The sequence below is a fragment of the Bufo gargarizans genome, chromosome 5 (assembly GCF_014858855.1).
Source record: "Bufo gargarizans isolate SCDJY-AF-19 chromosome 5, ASM1485885v1, whole genome shotgun sequence".
Classification (NCBI taxonomy): domain Eukaryota; kingdom Metazoa; phylum Chordata; class Amphibia; order Anura; family Bufonidae; genus Bufo; species Bufo gargarizans.
In genome coordinates, this window is record NC_058084.1 from 136,745,828 (window position 1) to 136,766,189 (window position 20,362).

Below are 20,362 nucleotides of genomic sequence, written 5' to 3' on the forward strand. Positions count from 1 at the left end.
TGACACAAATCCTTGATGCAAGAAATTTTCAACGATTTAATTTTTTTATGTCGAATTACTCTATTCAATCAAATAATCGTTTCAGCCCTAGTCTGATCACAGTCTGCTGCGGCAAACAATGATGCAAGTGATGATTTTGTAAAACTGCTGAAAGATTGCTATTGGCTGAGGAACGACTGTTTGCTCATTCATCGGATAATCAGAGGCAGTATTACACAGGCAGATCATCGCTAACGAGTGTTACTATTAACGCATGTCAGCAATACATGCTCATGCTAATGGCCGTTGTTTGGGTCCGCATCCGAGCCGCCATTTTGGTGGCTCGGGTGCAGACCCATTCACTTCAATGGGGCCGCAAAAGATGCGGACAGAACTCTGCGTGCTGTCCACATCCGAGCCGCCGTTTTGGCCCCGCTAAAAAAATATAACTTGACCTATTCTTGTCCACGCTTTGCGGGCAAGAATAGGCATTTATTTTGAAGGCTGTTTGTGCCGTTCTGCAAATTTCTGAACCCGCACGGACGCCATACGTGTTTTGCGGATCCACGATTTGCGGACCGCAGAACGCACCACTGTCGTGTGCATGAGGCCTTGAGTGTAAGAAATGAAAGCTGAAACTTGGCCTCAATTATTCGGAAACCTTTAAATTGCCAATCCTAGGAAGCGAGATCTATATGTCATCTGCTCCCAGCACGGTAATGGAAACCTTATAAGGCAGCAGTCTGGACGGCTTCTGGAGGCAGATAAAATCACATATATACTTGGATTTGCAAGCAGCATTGAATGGATTTGAAATCACTGCCTGCTTCTGTCATTTTTTTTTTTTATCTAAATAAAGCAAGTTGTGAGTCTATGCAAGTGCTGGAAAAGAACCGATGGGTGCCTTTGTAAGGAAATGTTTGCAGTCTGTGATTCAGTATGAAAATGGTGAAGGGCCCTGTGATGGAATTTCATTGAATTAATCAGTGCAGAAAGAAATGAATGTAATTGAAGTGCAGTTATTTTTTTTTATTTTTTTTATAACTCCTCTTGTAGCTTATATGGTTGTAGTTGTCCAACCTCATTCAGTTTTTTTATAGACGGCTTGCAAACTGCATGAAGTAACCACAAGGGGAAATGATCCTTTTACGCATTCCCTGCGGCTCCCATGCTCAAGCTTCCCTGTTTCATAAATCAATCTCTGTTCACTCGCGTCCAATGACATGTCCATGCCACAGTGGTAACTTCTGTGGTTTTGACAAATCACTGCTACAAGTCAATGAATGACTGCAGCGGCCATCACTACAGTCTGGTAAGTAAAGGATGGCGGATGACCAGGGAAACGTTGGCATGGGAGCGGCAGGCGATTGATAGGGATATTTCTCTTTATGATTATATATATATATATATATATATATATATATATTTACACTACGTGCAGAATTATTAGGCAAATGAGTATTTTGACCACATCATCCTCTTTATGCATGTTGTCTTACTCCAAGCTGTATAGGCTCGAAAGCCTACTACCAATTAAGCATATTAGGTGATGTGCATCTCTGTAATGAGAAGGGGTGTGGTCTAATGACATCAACACCCTATATCAGGTGTGCATAATTATTAGGCAACTTTATTTCCTTTGGCAAAATGGGTCAAAAGAAGGACTTGACAGGCTCAGAAAAGTCAAAAATAGTGAGATATCTTGCAGAGGGATGCAGCACTCTTAAAATTGCAAAGCTTCTGAAGCGTGATCATCGAACAATCAAGCGTTTCATTCAAAATAGTCAACAGGGTCGCAAGAAGCGTGTGGAAAAACCAAGGCGCAAAATAACTGCCCATGAACTAAGAAAAGTCAAGCGTGCAGCTGCCAAGATGCCACTTGCCACCAGTTTGGCCATATTTCAGAGCTGCAACATCACTGGAGTGTCCAAAAGCACAAGGTGTGCAATACTCAGAGACATGGCCAAGGTAAGAAAGGCTGAAAGACGACCACCACTGAACAAGACACACAAGCTGAAACGTCAAGACTGGGCCAAGAAATATCTCAAGACTGATTTTTCTAAGGTTTTATGGACTGATGAAATGAGAGTGAGTCTTGATGGGCCAGATGGCTGGATTGGTAAAGGGCAGAGAGCTCCAGTCCGACTCAGATGCCAGCAAGGTGGAGGTGGAGTACTGGTTTGGGCTGGTATCATCAAAGATGAGCTTGTGGGGCCTTTTTGGGTTGAGGATGGAGTCAAGCTCAACTCCCAGTCCTACTGCCAGTTTCTGGAAGACACCACCTTCAAGCAGTGGTACAGGAAGAAGTCTGCAAGGTAAGAAAAACATGATTTTCATGCAGGACAATGCTCCATCACACGCGTCCAAGTACTCCACAACGTGGCTGGCAAGAAAGGGTATAAAAGAAGAAAATCTAATGACATGGCCTCCTTGTTCACCTGATCTGAACCCCATTGAGAACCTGTGGTCCATCATCAAATGTGAGATTTACAAGGAGGGAAAACAGTACACCTCTCTGAACAGTGTCTGGGAGGCTGTGGTTGCTGGTGAACAGATCAAAACACTGACAGAATCCATGGATGGCAGGCTTTTGAGTGTCCTTGCAAAGAAAGGTGGCTATATTGGTCACTGATTTGTTTGTTTTGTTTTTGAATGTCAGAAATGTATATTTGTGAATGTTGAGATGTTATATTGGTTTCACTGGTAAAAATAAATAATTGAAATGGGTATATATTTGTTTTTTGTTAAGTTGCCTAATAATTATGTACAGTAATAGTCACCTGCACACACAGATATCCCCCTAAAATAGCTAAAACTAAAAACAAACTAAAAACTACTTCCAAAAATATTCAGCTTTGATATTAATGAGTTTTTTGGGTTCATTGAGAACATGGTTGTTGTTCAATAATAAAATTAATCCTCAAAAATACAACTTGCCTAATAATTCTGCACTCCCTGTGTATATATATATATTATTAAAAAAAAATCCCAACCATTGTAATTTGTGGGGTTGAACAACCTCTTTAGGCCACACACAGTGGATCCTTTCGCCCTTCGGCCTTGTGGAGTTGTAAATTCGGCAGGCAGTTCCAGCACAGAGCAGACTGCCCGATCTCCACCATTTTTGCTGGAAATTGTCCGGATCACGGCTGGACCGTGGGGATCCGGTGGTGAAGTAGAGGATCTGGGAGACTGCTCTGTGCCAGAACAGCCTACCGGATCCACAAATGGAGATGTGAACAAGGCCTTCTCCAGTTTCACAGCGCAGTCACACTTGGCCAGGACAAGACATATGTGCCGAGGTTTTGGCCGAGCAAACCTTATCCAACAGATTTCTCTCGTGTATGCCCGGTTTTATAGTTCTGGCTGTAAAATGGTCATTCTAAAGATTAAAATTGTACCTGGTGAATAGTTCACCTCTAAAGGTGCCCATACACCTTCAGTGGCCATCAGCTGACAGCTGTCTCTCTCGACTCCCACATACACGCTTGGCTCAGCAGAGCATGAATACATTTTCAGTGGGGGGAGATGATGGTCACAGCTAGACACCTCTTTTGGTAACTTATCTCCTGGGAGAATAGAAGTATTGAGCGTGGAAGTCAGACATGTCCAGTCATTCTCGGATGATGACGAGGGAGAGTCGGGTGTCCATACACCTATTGAAAACAACTTGTTCAGTACCTCTCTGTATTTACTTTGGTTGCCCGTCTATAAACCCCCATCAGCTCTGCTACGTCTCTCTCTCACATTGGTGCTCCGAACTATAGACAATACTCTGTGTGTGCTCTGACCAGGGATTTGTATAGAGGCAAAAGGATGCCCTCATTATGTGTCTCTAGATCCAATTTGATCCATGTTAATTTGCATGGACAGCAGCTGCCTGCCACCAAATGCCACCAGTTTAGTGTCATCTTTACCACTTCAGCTCTACCATGTAAACTGTGATCTGAAAAATACATTATGGAGGGGAGAAATGTCTCCAGAAGTAAAATGAATTTCTCCATTAGACATATTAAATAATTTTTGGAGATAAAAATATTTAATTAAGCTGAATATATTGAAATACTAAACCTAATAAATATTTATTAACAGCCTCATTCACTCATTGTTTTCGAAGTTACGACATATGTTTTCCACAGTAATGATTAATTATTCGAATTCAGTGGCCAGTCATAGCGTTTCTTTTTTGGTGACATGTCAAAACGTTTGTTTCTTCACATACCACTGTTTCCTTTGAGTGTTTCCCTTAGTTACGGCTGTTTTTAACATTTACAATATGAGGACCTTCTCAAGATGGCTCCTCTGCCAGTTCTGAGGCCAAAACTGCTTTCCCTCACTTGCCATACACACTTGCTATCCAGCAGCTCCCTGCCAGCCAATCAGATTGAATTACTGAGAGACACGCCTCCTCACTCTGAAGCCTAATGCAGACATGCAGTGTGAAGGACTGCCCCTCCGTCTTCCGGTCGTCTTAGCTGGAGACAGATAAGCCATAGCAACTGTCTTTTAAGTGGAAAGGGACAGAGGATATTAATGAAAGCTGGTATTATAAGGTAATTACAGATCTTTTGACCATCATTGACAGACTAAGGTTAGTTTCACACTAGCGGCACGGGGCTCCAGCGGGTGAACAGCCTGTCGGACCCATCCTGCCCCTAGTGAACACGTGCCCCTGGACTACCGCTCCGGCCCCATTGACTATAATAGAACGGGGCAGGGTTCCGCTGGCACGGCAGTGCATGCCGAGAGGCCACAGGAATAAACGTACGACATGTTCTAGCTCTAATAAACTAGCAAATGCCCCATTGTGAATGAATGGGTTTCATATGGGGCATGTGCTGCCCCATAGGAATGAATGGGTCCGCAATTCCTTGCAGATGTGTGAATGGAGCCTAAGGGTAAAAACATTAGCTGCAGGGAATTGTGGGGGGTGAGTATTTCTTTATCTATTTTTTATAATTCTGAGACTTCTATTTAGCCCTGTGGACAACCCATTTAAAATTGAACTTAATTGGATTATTATTGAAATGCCTTTAAAAAAATTACAACAAATTATTTATTTATTTTCACAGAGAAGTCCGGTTGGGGCGGAATGGGGTTGAAGAAATTAAAAGACATCTTTTCTTCAAAAATGACCAATGGGCATGGGAGACTCTCCGAGATAGTAAGTTCTTTATGAGTACAGATATCCCAAAAGGTTGAATTTGGTTTTGCCTATAAACTTTTTTTCCTTTTTAAAGGCTGCGTTTAATTTTCCATTAGTTCTTTTCCGTTGGGTTTTCCTTGTTCTTTGACAACCAGGATGACACAGCATACTGCTGTAGCTTGACCCCGGTGAATGTGAATTAATCTATAGTACCTTGCTGAATTTGGCTTCACATTTTTCAGTGATTTTCTTAGACTACCTACATTTTTTTCTTTTCTTGTAGGGCAATTGAAGCTTACTTAGTGTATTCATTTATAGCCAGAAGAAGGCAATATGTTTCCATGTGATAGTTTATGGATATCATTTCACCAAATGATCTAATCTATAAAGTTTCTAATGTATAGTGATAATTCTTATTTACCTTACTGTTTTGGTCTATAAGATTCACATTTTTTTTATATTCCAAAGTTCTCTTCAGTAGCTAAGGAGGGGTGGGATACCTCTTTGCTAATAACTGCTGTATCTCAGGCTGTATAGCAGCTAGAGATGTACCGGTAAGGCTACTTTCACACTGCCGTTTCTGGGTCAGCCTGTGAGATCCGTTTCAAGGGTCTCACAACCGGCCCCAAACAGATCAGTTCAGCCCCAATGCTTTCTGAATGGATAAGGATCCCTTCAGTATGCATCAGGTTTGCTCCATTCCGCTCTTGAGGCATACACCAAAACGCTGCTTGATGTCTGGCGATGCGGAGCCAAACGGATCCGTCCTGACTTACAATGTAAGTCAATGGGGATGGATCCGTTTACATTGACGCAATATTGGTGCAATTGTAAACTGATCCGTCCCCCATTGACTTTCCATGTAAGTCAGGACGGATCCGTTTGACTTACACTTAGACTTTTTTTTTTTTTTACTGAGTTATGCAGACGGATCCGTACTGAACGGATACCAACATTTGCATTATAGGTGCGGATCCGTCTGTGCAGATACCAGACGGATCCGCACCTAAACGCAGGTGTGAAAGTAGTCTAAGTCATTTCTTATTTTAAAGCTAAGAATCTATCTGCTAGCCACAATACAGCCAGAAATGCAGCATTTAGAAACTGTGTCCAGAATGCGATCTGCAGGTAATCCTCTGCTTTACAGTCAGAGGAGGAGAGGCATAAATCCTCATCTAATTGTGGTATCTGGTATTTGTTTTCACTCGCTTATAAAAATGTCCATCTTTGTGTTTTCCATATTTGTTTGATTAAGATATGTATTTTAGCACTAATAAAACAGCTGTGGTTTTCTGCAGCCTTCAAGACAGGAAAGAGCCAACCTGCACTGTAATGTAGAAGAACTAACTTTCTATACTGCTTTCTTCTTAGCTGTAGCTCCGGTTGTGCCAGATTTAACCAGTGACATTGATACAAGTAATTTTGATGATTTGGAGGAAGATAAAGGAGAGGAAGAAACATTCCCAATACCCAAAGCATTTGTGGGGAACCAGCTTCCTTTTGTAGGATTCACCTATTACAGTAACAGGCAGTAAGTTTAATACTGTGCTTCTGGTAGAATAATGTGTGTAAAATCGGTTTGGTTCTGGAGACCTCTTAAGTGAAGTTTCCAACTTTTATCTTTTTAATGCCCTTTTCTTGTTTTTTAGGTATTTATCTGACCCTGCGTCAAGTGCTGATGACAATAGATCCAGTTCTAAAGTAGATAAGAACCTGGTAAGTCTTTATGCTTGTACAAATGATTCACGATAATTGCCTGCTCATCAAAGGAGGTGAGAGTGGCATTTACATGCAGCAATCATCTCTTTTGTATTAAATGAGGGATTGCTGCAGTCGCTTGTCCCCATAGAAAATCATTGATTCTGGGCAGTAGATCTCTGTTTAGACTGCACAATCTGCTGTCCAAAAAGTATTTAGCTGTATGCACCAGCCTTTGCTTGGTCATCAGGTGATTGGCAGCACTTTTACACAGGACAATTATCAGGAATGAGCGATCCTAGGAAAACCCCTTCCCGATGACTGCCCTGCTTGTCGGCCCATATAAAGGAGCCTTAATACACAGGCTTCATCCATATAAAGTGCCTTTCCAGTGATCTGAACAGAGATTGTTCTGGATATGTTTAATAAAATCTCCAATAAAATTCCCATACATTTCTTATACCTTTTTCTTTACTAGTTTTAAAGGGGTTGTCTAGACATTTCAAATGTTTGACCAAACGCTTATAAGGCTATCAAATATCAAGCTGAATAATACCTCGCTGATTTCCTAACTAGGGTTGAGCGAATTGCGTTCAGATTGCTCTATCCGAACCAGATTCTTTTAATAACTACCTTAATAATATGGGCTCTGTCTTACTGTAAAATGTCCTCCGCGGAGGTCTTTCCGAAGTTTCTGCAAATATCGCTAGACTTGCTTCATCTCACTTCTGTCACGTGTCGGTTCATTTATTAGCATAAATTACTTAGTACACCAATATACACTCCAAAATCCTACAAGCACAATAGTGCATAGTCTGTTGCCACAAGAGAATCCACAAAGAAGACCGCACATTGTATATAATCCCATCTTGATTTAATCATAATTAAAATTACCATAAAAACATAAATATGCAATAAATGGAATAACAACCAATCGGCTAGATCTCATGACCTCTGGGTCTGCACTATGCTTTTTATATCACCCAGAGGTCATGAGATCTAGCGTTTTGGTTATTCAATTTACTGCATATATATACATTTTTTTTTTTTTTATGGTAATTTTTAATTATGATTAAATAAAGGTGGCATAAATTACTGTATCAAAATACTAAGTCGAACTCTGCTTTGTTAATGAGGCACAACACAGAGTTCAGCTTAAAGGGATTCTGTCACCAAGTTTTAGGCTATAGAGATGTGGACATGCGCGGCTAGATCGCCGCTAGCCTGTCCGCAATATACCTGTCCTATAGGGCTGTGTGCTTATCTTTAAAAAAGGATTTTAGAGATATGTAAATTAGTCTTGTAAGGTGCCCAGGGGTCTGTACGAACCTTCCTGGTGCCCAGCCATGCCCGCCTGTGAAGGAGCCCAGCACCGCCTACGTCCTCCGAATCTCCTCCTTTCGTCACCGATAGATTGCTGTAATCTCGCAACGCGCAGTTCCTTCCCTGAGGCTGATGCCAGCACAGGGAGGGAACACTATACCAGCACTGCGCATGCGCGAGCTCGTGCATCGCGAGATTACGGCAATCTATCGGTGACGAAAGGAGGAGATTCGGAGGACATAGGCGGTGCTGGGCTCCTTCACAGGCAGGTGTGGCTGGGCACCAGGAAGGTTCGTACAGACCCTTGGGCACTTTACAAGACTAATTTACATATCTCTAAAATACTATATTAAAGAAAATAAAAGCACACAGCCCTATAGGACAGATATATTGCGGACATGCTAGCGGCGATCTAGCCGTGCATGTCCGCATCTCTAGAACCGAAAACGAGGTGACAGAATCCCTTTAATATTTTGGATACAGCAATCCAAACCCAGTTCGCTCAACCCTATTCCTGACGCATCCTGGGGCACTGCCAATCTGTATGCTGACCTCCTGTGGTGACATTTCAACACAGGTATGTGAAAGCTTTGTTACGTAGCCACAGCAATGAATTCAACTTGGACATGCGACTGCGGCAGAAATCACACGTCCATTGCAAAATGTCATCACTGGAGGCCAGGATATGAAACCAGCTGGGATGCATCGGCACAGGAGCGGCAAGGCTCTGTAAAGTTTATTCAATCCCATTTTAAGCTTTTGGCTAAACCTTTTAAGGGATTGGACAACCACTCAAAAAAAAAATTTATTGTATAGAATTGATCATTAAAAAGCCAAATTAGGGACATTTATGAAAAGTTTTATGTCGCGATTGGGGAGAGAAAAAAAGGCTCAAATAATGGTGCACCACATATTTGCAACATAGTTTGCAACTTTCTCGTGCTTTTTTCCATTGGGGGACACAGACCATGGGTATAGCTTAGAGGTATTAGTAGGAGGGACACTATGCAAATGAAAGAGCTCCTCCTCCTCGGGCTATACCCCCAGACTCCACCAGGAGGAACTCAGTCTTTGCTTAGTGTCTGGTGAAGGAGGTTGACACTCTCTGATTCTACTCCTTTTTGTTATTTTTATTCTAGATGGGGACACAGGTCGGCATGGCGCCTTCCTGGTCCCCCGTGGAGTGCCCGCCGCCGTCTTTGGGACGTTGCCTGGCTGCCTCCATTTCCCCCCAAGAAGATAAGTGGATCCGGGCTCGACCTGTTAGCTCCGGCATCCCACCAGCTGCTGGGACGCCTGCTGCCTACCCTCCTCCAGAGCACTGTTCTCCTGGATTGGAGTCAGAAGTCTGAAGAGGCGCATCCCTGCTGGTCTGGACATCGAGGGAGCATGCTGATCAGATAAGTGTTGCACAATCCCTCCCCCTCCCTCTGTGTCTATTTGTCTGTGGCTGCCTGGGTGAGCTTGAAGAAGGATCCTGATGGGGCACTTTCTTCATTTTGGCACTGGAGTACTGGCATCTCTTCCCCTTAAACTGTGGGCTTCAGCGTTTCTCTCGTCGGGCCTTGGCTGCTGCACTCCCTCAGCGCCCGCCGGCAGGCCGCTCCTCCACGTGGTGCGCTTATTTTCGCGCATATTTTCGCGCTCGCGCTTATTTTTCGTGCGCGCGCTTATTTTCGCGCGCTTTTTTTCGCGCCATAATGACGCGTTAGGGGAGGCGGAGCCTCGGCATGCCGCTCTGACTCTCCTTACACCGGAGACTCTGTTTGCTCATGGCCGTGCAGCTCCTCATCACTCTACTCCGTTTTGTGCCAGGCAAGCTGGTAGCTCAGTGGTACTGCTGCTGTTGCCCCATGTCCAGGCTTTCTGAGTTCAAAGCCCCTTTCAGCCTTCAAAAATTGTTTATATTATTCTAGATGGGGACACAGGTCGGCATGGCGCCTTCCTGGTCCCCCGTGGAATGCCCGCTGCCGTCCTTGGACGTTGCCTGGCTGCCTCCATTGCCCCCCAAAGAAGACAAGTGGATCCGGGCTCGACCTGCAGCTCCGGTATCCCACCAGCTACTGGGTCTCCTGCTGCCACCCTCCACCAGAACACTGCACTCCTGGACAAGGAGTCAGACGCCTGAAGAGGTGCATCCCTGCTGGTCCTGGAGTCGAGGGAGAAGTTCTGCAGGAGCAGATAAGTATTACCTGCATCCCTGCCTTACCCCCCTCCTCCACCCCTCCTCCACGTCCCTGGGGGCCTGCGGTCCCCGCTTGGGCATCTGCCATGTCCAGCGCGGCCGCTAAATTGGTCTTAGTCACCAAGGCAACCATGTCCTTTAATCCTGTGGCGCTAACGACTCCATCTCTCTCAGTGGTCCCCACAGTGGGTGACTGACTACGAAGAGGCAGCGTGAGCGGCAGCATCCCACCTCGGATGTCTCTGTCTCTCCACCCCCCTCACCTCGCCGGTGGCGCTTGCGGACTGCTCTTCCCCCTCCCTAGGGAGAGTACTCCGAAGGAGAATTATCCGGCTCGGACGAGCCACGTCCTTTTTGGACTATAGGGCATTTTCAAATCCTGTGACGCCAACCACCTCTCTAAGTGGTTTTCCACAGAAGACGCCCGAATACTAACAGGGAGCGTGAGCAGCAGCATCCCTCCTCGGATGGCTCTGGCTCTCCCCCCCCCCCCCCCCCCTCGTCTAGAGGCGCGTTCGGGCGACTCTCCCCTCCCTTAGGGAGCGCAAGTCTGAAGGAGAATTTCCGGCTCTGATTAGGTCATGGAGCGGGACCCCTCGCCTAAGCTCTCCACCAGGGTGGCTGACTTAGTGGTGACTGTCCGAGACACCTTTATTCTCCAAGGGGATTCTCCTCCTTCCACTGGTCAGGAGTTCCCCCTTTTTCCGTCCAGGCAGTTGGAGACTACCATGTTCCCGGTCCATGAGGGATTTTTCCGCGGTCATGTCCAGGGCCTGGGGTGGTCTTAATAAGGTTCTCGACCACCCAGCGCATGAATATACTTTCCTTTCCCTGCTGACGGCGAGGAGAGGTGTCTCCTCCCCCTAAGGTGGATCCTCCGGTGGCCGGATTAGCCAATTATGTGGCCCTTCCTGTCTTAGTCAGTTCCTCTTTCCAGGATGCTGTAGACAGACGCATAGACTCTCTTCCAGGTCCTTTTTTCGCTGGCAGCGCGTCCCTGTGACCTACCTTTCACTCAGCAGGGGTAGCCAGTGCTCTCTCGGTGTGGTTACAACACCACCACCAGGAACTGGCGGTACGAGATGCGGCTACTAACACACTGGAGTTGGTTCTCCAGATGTCTCAGGCTTCTAACATTCTTTGCGAAGCTTCTAGGGACATTGTTTCCCTCTTTGCCCGCAGGTTGGCCATCTCTGTCACTCAGCGCGAAGAGATCTGATTGAAGGTGTGGGACGCTGACACACCAAGCGTTCCCTTGCTAATCTCCCCTTTGGGGTTTCCAGGCCTTGTGGGGATCAGCTGGACGAGTTCGTCTCTGCATGCCTTTTGCCGTTTCTCATCTGGTAGGCCGTCGCCTGCTTCCTCCGCCGGGGGTCTCAGGTCGCCCGCAAAGAGGCCTTCCTTTGCACCAGCCTTCCCGGCACTAGAGGGCCCAGTCAGCCCGCCCTGCTGCTCCTAGGCCTATCACATGTCCCGATTGCGGAATCCCACCATCGATTCCTGCGCTTCGCCATTATGGGTCGACACTGTCAGTTTGTCGCCCTTCCTTCGGGTTGGCGACCACCCCGCGGGTCCTTGCCACGGTCCTGGACCGCTCATGGCGCTTCTTCGTACCAGGGGCATTCCTTTGCTGCCCTGTCGGGACGATATCCGGATAGAGGCCCCCCTCTCTACCGCAGACCACGGACAGCGTCCGGATCACTGTTCAGTCCCTGGAACGGTTCGGCTGCCTGGTAACTTTCCCAAACTCCTGCCTCTTCCCGTCCCAGAGGCTCTCCTTCCGGAGGGTGATTTTGGACACCTCGGCTGCCAAAGTATTCTACCAGCCTTCAAGTCCTCCCAGGTCCAGGGGGCAGTGTCGCATCTGCTGCGCTCCCCGTGCCTCTCCATTCGGGAATACTTGCAGGTCCTGGGTCTTATGTAGCCTCTTTCGAGGCCTTTCCATATGCCCAGTTTCACACTCGCCTGGCGCAACAGGAGATCCTTTACCTTTCAGCGGGTTCGGGCAGTTCTCCCTTGGTGGCTGTTCCCAAAGAACCTGAGGTCGGGGAGTTCCTTTCTCGCATTCTCCTGGGCGATCGCCGCCACCGATGCCAGCATCCTGGGTTGGGGGGGCGTTTTCCAGTCTCGCACGGTTCAAGGAATTTGGCCGGCGGCAGAGTCTCGCCTTCCAATCAACTTTCTGGAATTGAGGGCGATTTTTTCCGCTCTCTCTCTCCTATTGGACCTCTCTCCTTGCGGGCCTCCCAGTGCGGGTTCAAACGGGCAATGCCGCGGCCGTGGCCTATATCGACCATCAGGACGGGACCCGCAGCCGGATGGTGATGCAGGAGGTGAAGTGAATTCTGACGTGGGCGGAGACTCACGTTCCGGTGTTGTCAGCAGTTTGCATTCCTGGAATGGACAACTGGACAGCGGACTTTCTAAGCCACAACACGGTGGATCCAAGCGAGTGGTCTCTGCATCCAGAAGGGTTCGAAGAAATCTGCCACAGATGGGACCGTCCGGATGTGGACTTAATGGCGTCCGGGTTCAACAACAAGATCCCAGTGGTCCTGGCTCGCGCCCGAGATCCGGAGGCGTACGGATGGATGCGCAGGTGTCTCCGTGGCAGGACTTCAGCCTCCTCTGTTTTCCTCTCCTACCAAAGGGTCTACGCCAGTTCGAGGCGGAAGGGACTCCGACCGTTCTCATCACCCCAGAGTGGCCTCGCCGCGCGTGGTTTTTCGGACGTGGCTCGGTTGCTGGCGGACGCCCCATGGCCTCTTCCCGACGGACAGGACTTACTGTCTCAGGGCCCGTTCTTCCACCGGAATTTGCGGTCTCTTCGTTTACCGGCGTGACTGTTGAAACCGCCATCCTGATAAAGATGGGGTTCTCGGATTCAGTGGTTAGGACCATGATCAGTCCGGGGAAGTCTTCTTCCTCCCGGATTTACTATCGTACCTGGATGGCCTTCCTATCCTTTTTTGAGGGTTCGGGGTTCCCTCCCCTTCGGTTTTCCATCTTGATGGTACTGTCTTTTCTTCAGTCTGGGCTTGTGCAGGGACTGTCGCTTAGTTCCCTGTAAGGTCAGGTTTCGGCGCGGGCCGTCAGAGGTCCCTTGCTCTTAAGGGTCCGGTGGTGACCTTTCTTCGGGGGTGGCGCATTCGGTTCCCCGTATGTTCCCCCTTTGTCTCCTTGGGATCTCAATTTGGTTCTGCGCGCTCTGCAGTCGGCTCCCTTCGAGCCTTTGAGGAGGGTCTCTCTGACTGTTCTCATCTGGACTTCCTTGTGACCATAGCTTCTGATACAGCTACATAGCGTAGTGATTAAAGTTCTGGGCTATTATGCAGTGGCTGTGAGTTCACGTCCCATCACGAGCTTTTAGGTCAGACTGGTGTCGAAGCTGGCCGCTCTTTCCTGTCAGGAGCCTTAATGGTTTTCCTCCAGGATTAAGTTGTGCTCCGTCCAGTCCCCTTCTTTTTGCCCAGGGTGGTCTCTCCCTTCCGCCTTGATGAGGATCTTGTCCTGCCTTCCTTTTGTCCTTCTCCGGCTAACCCCAAGGAACGCACTCTGCATTCCCTGGATGTTGTACGGGTCCTGAAGGTGTGTCTCGCGGCTACTGCTTCCGTCCGCCGTTCTTGGCGCTCTGGATCTGCTTGGCTATTTCCGCGGCTTGTCACGCTTGTGGTGGAGTTCCCCCGGCTAGAATTGCCGCTCACTCCATTGGGGCGAGGGGGCTTCCTGGGCAAGACGCAGTCGTGCCTCTGCGTCTCAGCTGTGTACGGCGGCCACCTGGTCGTCCTTGCATACCTTTGCAAATTTTTGTCAGTTGCATTCACTGGCTTCGGCTGATGCGGCTTTGGCCGCAGGGTTTTGCAGGCTGTGGTTCCTGTTTGACCGTTGGGGCGTTCCTCCTGGCGGTGCTGATATTTTTTCCCACCCCATGGACTGCTTTTGGACGTCCCATGGTCTGTGTCCCCCAATGGAAAAAAGCACGAGAAAAGGAGATTTTTGTGAAACTCACCTGTAAAATCTTTTTCTCGTCTTTTCCATTGGGGGACACAGCTCCCACCCATTATTCCTGTTGCAGGAGGGGTCTTTAGTTCAGTTTTTTCTGTTTCTGGTTGGACCTTATGGCTTGGTCCGATGGTTTCCATGATTTTTTCTTGCTCCTTCTCCTACTGCTTGTGCAACGCCTGAGTTCCTCCTGGTGGAGTCTGGGGGTATAGCCCGAGGAGGAGGAGCTTTCATTTGCATAGTGTCCCTCCTACTAATACCTCTAAGCTATACCCATGGTCTGTGTCCCCCAATGGAAAAGACGAGAAAAAGATTTTACAGGTGAGTTTCACAAAAATCTCCTTTTTCACTTCCCTCGGCACTGAAAAGTGACGGATAAAGTAGGTGGGGCTTAGCGGGAGGGCATGGCTTCTCATGGCCCAATAGACCAGAAACTGGTGTAGATTAGAATTTTTGGTGCACAGACTGGCTGAACATTTGCCAAATTTATTAAGATAATAGTTTAGTGTAAAGTCTGACGGGGCATAATGCGGCTAACACTGGCATTTGTAATCTGCCCCAATATGGTTTTGATGCTAGTGGAGGAGACTGCAGAATTTACATGCAGCGATCTCTTCCAAAGTATGGGGAGGAGCGATCACTAATGCCTTCGCTCTTCCCAAAAAGGAGATCGTGATTACGCGGCACAATCTGCTGCCAGTAAATGATCATTTTTGTGTGCGCACAAACTATCGGATTACCCGATGAACGAGCGTTTTGCTTGTTCATCATGTAGTCGGAGGTGCAGTTACACCACCCGATCATCACTACCGAGCGTTACTATGAACGTTCAATGGCGTTAATCTGTACGATTCTCTGCCCATGTAAAGGGTCCTTTATTGTGCGTAGAGAGATAGCTGTCAGCCACTGATAACCCCTCCTTCCTGTACCGATAGGTATTCAAAGAAGGTGAACACAACCTAATTCTGCGTGGGTTATCTATGAATCGTATTTTTCTGTTCTCGGTTACAGATAATGGAGAATGCATTCTGTTTCAGCTGTAGGTTTTCCATTGACTTAACTTTCAGAATATTTGCTCAATTGGAAGCATTTTTTGTTTTTAGTTAGGACTTAGTTTAGTTTTTTAGTTCTGTTGCTTCTTTAAGGTATGAGTATATGGCTAATCTAGGTTCACATCTGCAGCATAGTTTCCAGCAAGATCCAACAAAAAAGGGCAGAATACCCATGCATGCAGAATGCCGGTACTTGTGTTGGCTGCGCCATAGTGAATGAAATCCATAAGGCACCTTTGGTGTCAGCCATATGCCAATCCATCTGTTCTGGTATTCTCTTCCTATACTGGAACAAAATACCAGAATTTAAATGGTGATGTGAATGTGGCCTTACTGATAAACATCTGTTTATGTTCAGGTGGAGAATTTGCAGAAGAGCATCTATCAACTTGAAGAGCAGTTACATAATGAGATGCAGCTAAAAGATGAGATGGAGCAGAAGTGCAGGTAAATTATTCTTGCTATACTTTTAGCCCCTGGCTTGGGCTTAAACATTTAACTATTTTCATTTTACATTTATCTGTACGGTGTATGGGCACGTCATATCTACTTATAAGCAGTGCATTGTACATGAGCCATGTTCTTCTCATATGACTCTGAACAAAAATGGTCCATTCAGTGCCTTCAGAAGTCCTCACCAGGGGGTTTGACTCTGTGGGTTGGCTTTTAGTGTTTTGAACGTTTTCAGAGGACCTATTGCCACAAAATGCAGTGCCATCTGAGAGCACCATGTTATAGAGCAGGTGAAGCCTAGCGGATTGATATATAGTTTTGGGGGAAAAGATTCAGTAAAACCTGTAATTTATACATTTATATTTTTTGTTTTTTTGCAGGCCTGTGAACAGGAGGGGTTATTGGTGATTGATAGCATTTTGTGTATAAGCTTACATAAGTGATATCAGACACTGATAACACCACCTCTCTGTACCGACAGCTGGTAGAAAAAGCAAAGATATAAATGTATAAATTAAACAGGTTTTACTGAATCTTTTTTCCCCCACCAAAAATTATTTTTAGATCTCAATCTGCTCAGCTTTTACTGCTCTATAACATGGTGCTTTCAGATTGCATTTTGTGGTGATAGGTCCTCTTTAGAGTGTTATCAGTCGGATAAATTGGATGAACACTTGATCAAAATTTTGAGAAAATTGGGGCTAAGCCATAAGACATTAATTGGAATAGGGTTGCATTCCAAAAGATGGCTACACACATTAGAATAAGGTCATCTGAACATGGCAATTTAGCAACAACCGACTGACAATCATACGCTTATTAGTGTGCACCCAACATTTATTAGGTAGATGTCTAGAAAAAGAGGCGTGTGGTGGTTGTTGGATTTAAACACACCCCATCCTTAATTCTCAGTGGAGATTAGCTGCCATGAGAGTAGTCAGGGAGGAATAGCGGTCAGGCAACTGAGCATTGGGCCAAAAGCTATCCAACCAGGCATTCTGTGCAGGTACACTATTCAGTCATAGGCCCTGGGGGTGATTTATTAACATATTCACCCCACTATAAGGCTAGGTCTACACGATGACATTTGTCGCGCGACATTTTTTTGCACCAATGTCGCGCGACAATTTTTATAATGGCAGTCTATGGTGTCGCACTGCAACATGCGACATACTGCGACGCGACAGTAGCAGAAAATCCATTCGAGATGGATTTTTCTGCGACTGTCGTGTCGCAGTCGCAGCATGTCGCATGTTGCAGTGCGACACCATAGACTGCCATTATAAAAATTGTCGCGCGACATTAGTGCAACAAAATGTTGCGCGACAATGTCGTCGTGTAGACCTAGCCTAAGTCGCAGAGTTTGTCGAACGCCATTTTGTTGCAAAATCTGCGTCTTTTTCCCTGCTCACGACACTTTTCTAAAGTGGCAAGAGAAGTCGGCAGGGAAGCAGTAAGACCCTGCTCGTTTATCATTTTCCTTGCCAGTTTTTGACATGGAAAATGGCTTAAGGCTGGGTTCAGACCTGAGCGTTTTACAGTGCGTTCTTACGCGCTGTAAAATGCTCAACAGGCAAGAACCAATGATTCCCTATAGGAATGATTCTCACCTGAGCGTTTTACAGCGCGTACAATCGCGCTGTAAAACGCCCGACGCCCCAAGAAGTACAGGAGCTTCTTTGGGGCGTCTTGTCGCGCGTTCCCGTACATAGACTTCCGGGAACGCGCGACAATGGGCGTTCACATACTACCGGAGCCGTGTATGTGAGACACTGGAGAATCGTGCATACACAGCGCTCAGGTCAGTACGCTCAGGTCTGAACCGGCTGTTTAATCTATGCCAGCAAGGGAACTGGTGTAGATGTAAGTCTGTTGCACGGCCTGCTGGAGGGAGCGCCAAACTAATGTAGAGGCCTGTGACTCTACATAACTTTGGGGCTCCCTCTGGCAGCACAGTGGGACTTAAGATGGGCATAGTAAACACTGGTCGCCCCCACAGTATGTATTTTGGATGTACCGCCTGGATTCTACAGAGCTAATGATACTTTAGTGTGCCTGTCTGAATGAGGACATAGGGGGGAGATTTATCAAGGCATGCACTTTCTGCATCAGTCTTGATATCCCCTGCACTGCTGGAGGATGCGCCACATTTATGATGAGATGCGCAGGGCTCCTCATAAATTAGGTACATCCTTTTGGCAGTCTCTGCTCCTAAACAGAAATATGCGGCAGCTCTGAGCTCCCATAGGTTTCTGCCTTCATTTGCATCAGAAAGCTGGCGTAAATGAAGATAAATTTGTCTCTGCTGTTGACCACACCCCTTTCCCGCACTTGCTACGCCCACTTTTAGAAAATTGTTAAGAGGCACTTGTGACTTTTTTCCTTTAAAAAGCCGTAAACACACAGCCTGCGACTTTTTAAGGCCACTTTGCTGGCGCAAGGGAGATGATAAATCTCTCCCATAGTCTTGATTTTCTTTAGTAAATTTCACTGTCATATTCTTGCTGTGATTTAATATATTCATTCTTCCCCCATGATAAAGGATGTACAACATTAAGCTGGACAAGATAATGAAGGAGCTGGATGAAGAGGTAAGCTTTGTGATCTCTCTTCCCGGAGCTTTGCGGACTGTTCTGTTCTTTTTCTGGTGCTCATTGTTCTCCTGCCTGGAAGACGTATTCAGTCATGCAGCTCATAGGTAGAAATATGCTCATACCAGCTAAAAATACAGCATTATGTAAGGTGCAATCATTCATGATTTATAATTTTAGGGCAATCAAAGAAAAAACTTGGAGTCAGTCGTGTCTCAAATTGAAAAGGAAAAGATGATGCTCCAGCACCGAATGAATGAATTCCAAAGAAAGGCAGAACAGGAGAGCGAAAAGCGGAGGAATGTAGAAAACGAAGGCAAGTTAACAGTTTGTTGTTTCTCAGCCTAAAGTTGGTGGGCACGTGGTCCGTCTCAGGAATGTGGGCCTTGAAATTAGGAGTTAATGTCGGGGGGGGGGGGTTTAATTGTGTAATCACATTTGGACTCTATTATGCACTAAAAAAAGTCAAAGTTCAAGCAGTCATTTTAACATACTGATTGTATGCCAGGTTGTATTTAGGAAACCAGAATAAAGAGTTACATGAGATGACCCCATCTGAAATTCTTAATAGTTTTTTCACTTGGTGTGAGGGATTCTTCCATGGTTGCATCATGCCTCATCATCCTGTCACTAATCAGCAGTCGTAGCAATTAAAGGCATTTTATATGCATTGTATTGCATGTTTCTTGCTGACATAATGGCTGTGTGTACTGGTATATTATGCCCATGGGCATCACGGTTTTGACAGTGGATGCCACAACTGATTTTCGTTGCCATTTAAAGGCTATGGACACCTTTGGGGCATTGTTAATTATTGCATTGTACTCATTTTGAGCTTAAAATCTTTTTTTCAATAGGTCTTTATAAAAGAAATTTAGCCCCTTTCGCTGTACAGAGTTGAGATTCTAGTAGCAAGCTGCATTCCGTCAGGGAGCTCAACTAATGTCTCCCGTGAAGCCTTCTCTCTGATTCCTGGCGGCTTAGAAATAGTGTTGAGCGAACTTGTGTTTTAAGTTTGGCATCTAAAGTTCGGGTTATCGAAGAATCGTGTTATGGATTCTAAATTCGGTTATGGTCTATGGTTGCGGAATCCAAAACGGGATTCTTTGATAACCCGAACTTTAGATGCCAAACTTATAGAAGAATCCAGTTTTGTATTCCGCAACCGTAGACCATAATGGAATTTAGAATCCATAACGCGATTCTTCGATAACGCGAACTTTAGACGCCGAACTTAAAACACAAGTTCGCTCAACACTACTTATAAACACACATTATAGCTCAATTCTTATCTAAAGTGTTTGAGCTGTCGGGTGTTCAGAGATGAGGACCATACATAGCCGTCTGACAGCTCAAAGTGAGAGCCAATCACAGCTAGACTAAAACTTAACACTGACAAAAACTGCAGAAATTTTTTAATACAGACAAATCGGGGAAAAAAAAGATTCTTAGCTCAAAATGAGTAAAATTGAATCATTTAAAAAAAATTGCCGCCCAGAATATGTTCATAGCATTAAAATCGACCATAGTTGCTGTGGGGGGGTAGTGCTACCGATTTTGTATTTCCAGGTTGAATGTTAGTGGAGATGAGGCACAGCTTAGATTAGAGCCGTGGCAGCGATGTAAGTCCTGACATGCGCCATTTACTGGCCAGTAGGGTTTGAAGGTTGTATGGGCAGAAAATTAAATTGGGGTGTATGTTTGCTTATTTCTCATTTTACCCAATCTTTCAGTGTCCACATTAAAAGACCAATTGGAAGATTTAAGAAAAATCAATCAGAATTCTCAGATGACAAATGAAAAAATATCTCAGTTACAAAAACAGGTAAGTAATCCGTGTACTCACCGTTTAGGTTATTTTCCCTTACATCTGATTCTTTTATTTATTTTTTTCCCTCATACGCTTTTGGCCACAAAAGACTGAAATGGAAAA

The 20,362-nt window shown here is 45.9% G+C and overlaps 1 protein-coding gene across 1 annotated transcript in view; it reads left to right on the plus strand.

Moving 5' to 3' along the window:
* Nucleotides 1–20,362, plus strand: part of ROCK1 (Rho associated coiled-coil containing protein kinase 1) — a 131,185-nt gene that overhangs the window by 74,739 nt on the left and 36,084 nt on the right. The window contains exons 9-15 of the mRNA XM_044294801.1: nucleotides 5,052–5,143; nucleotides 6,497–6,656; nucleotides 6,775–6,841; nucleotides 15,744–15,832; nucleotides 18,381–18,429; nucleotides 18,610–18,745; nucleotides 20,163–20,254. Coding sequence (XP_044150736.1) covers nucleotides 5,052–5,143; nucleotides 6,497–6,656; nucleotides 6,775–6,841; nucleotides 15,744–15,832; nucleotides 18,381–18,429; nucleotides 18,610–18,745; nucleotides 20,163–20,254 — 685 coding nt within the window. The remainder of the gene's footprint in view (nucleotides 1–5,051; nucleotides 5,144–6,496; nucleotides 6,657–6,774; nucleotides 6,842–15,743; nucleotides 15,833–18,380; nucleotides 18,430–18,609; nucleotides 18,746–20,162; nucleotides 20,255–20,362) is intronic.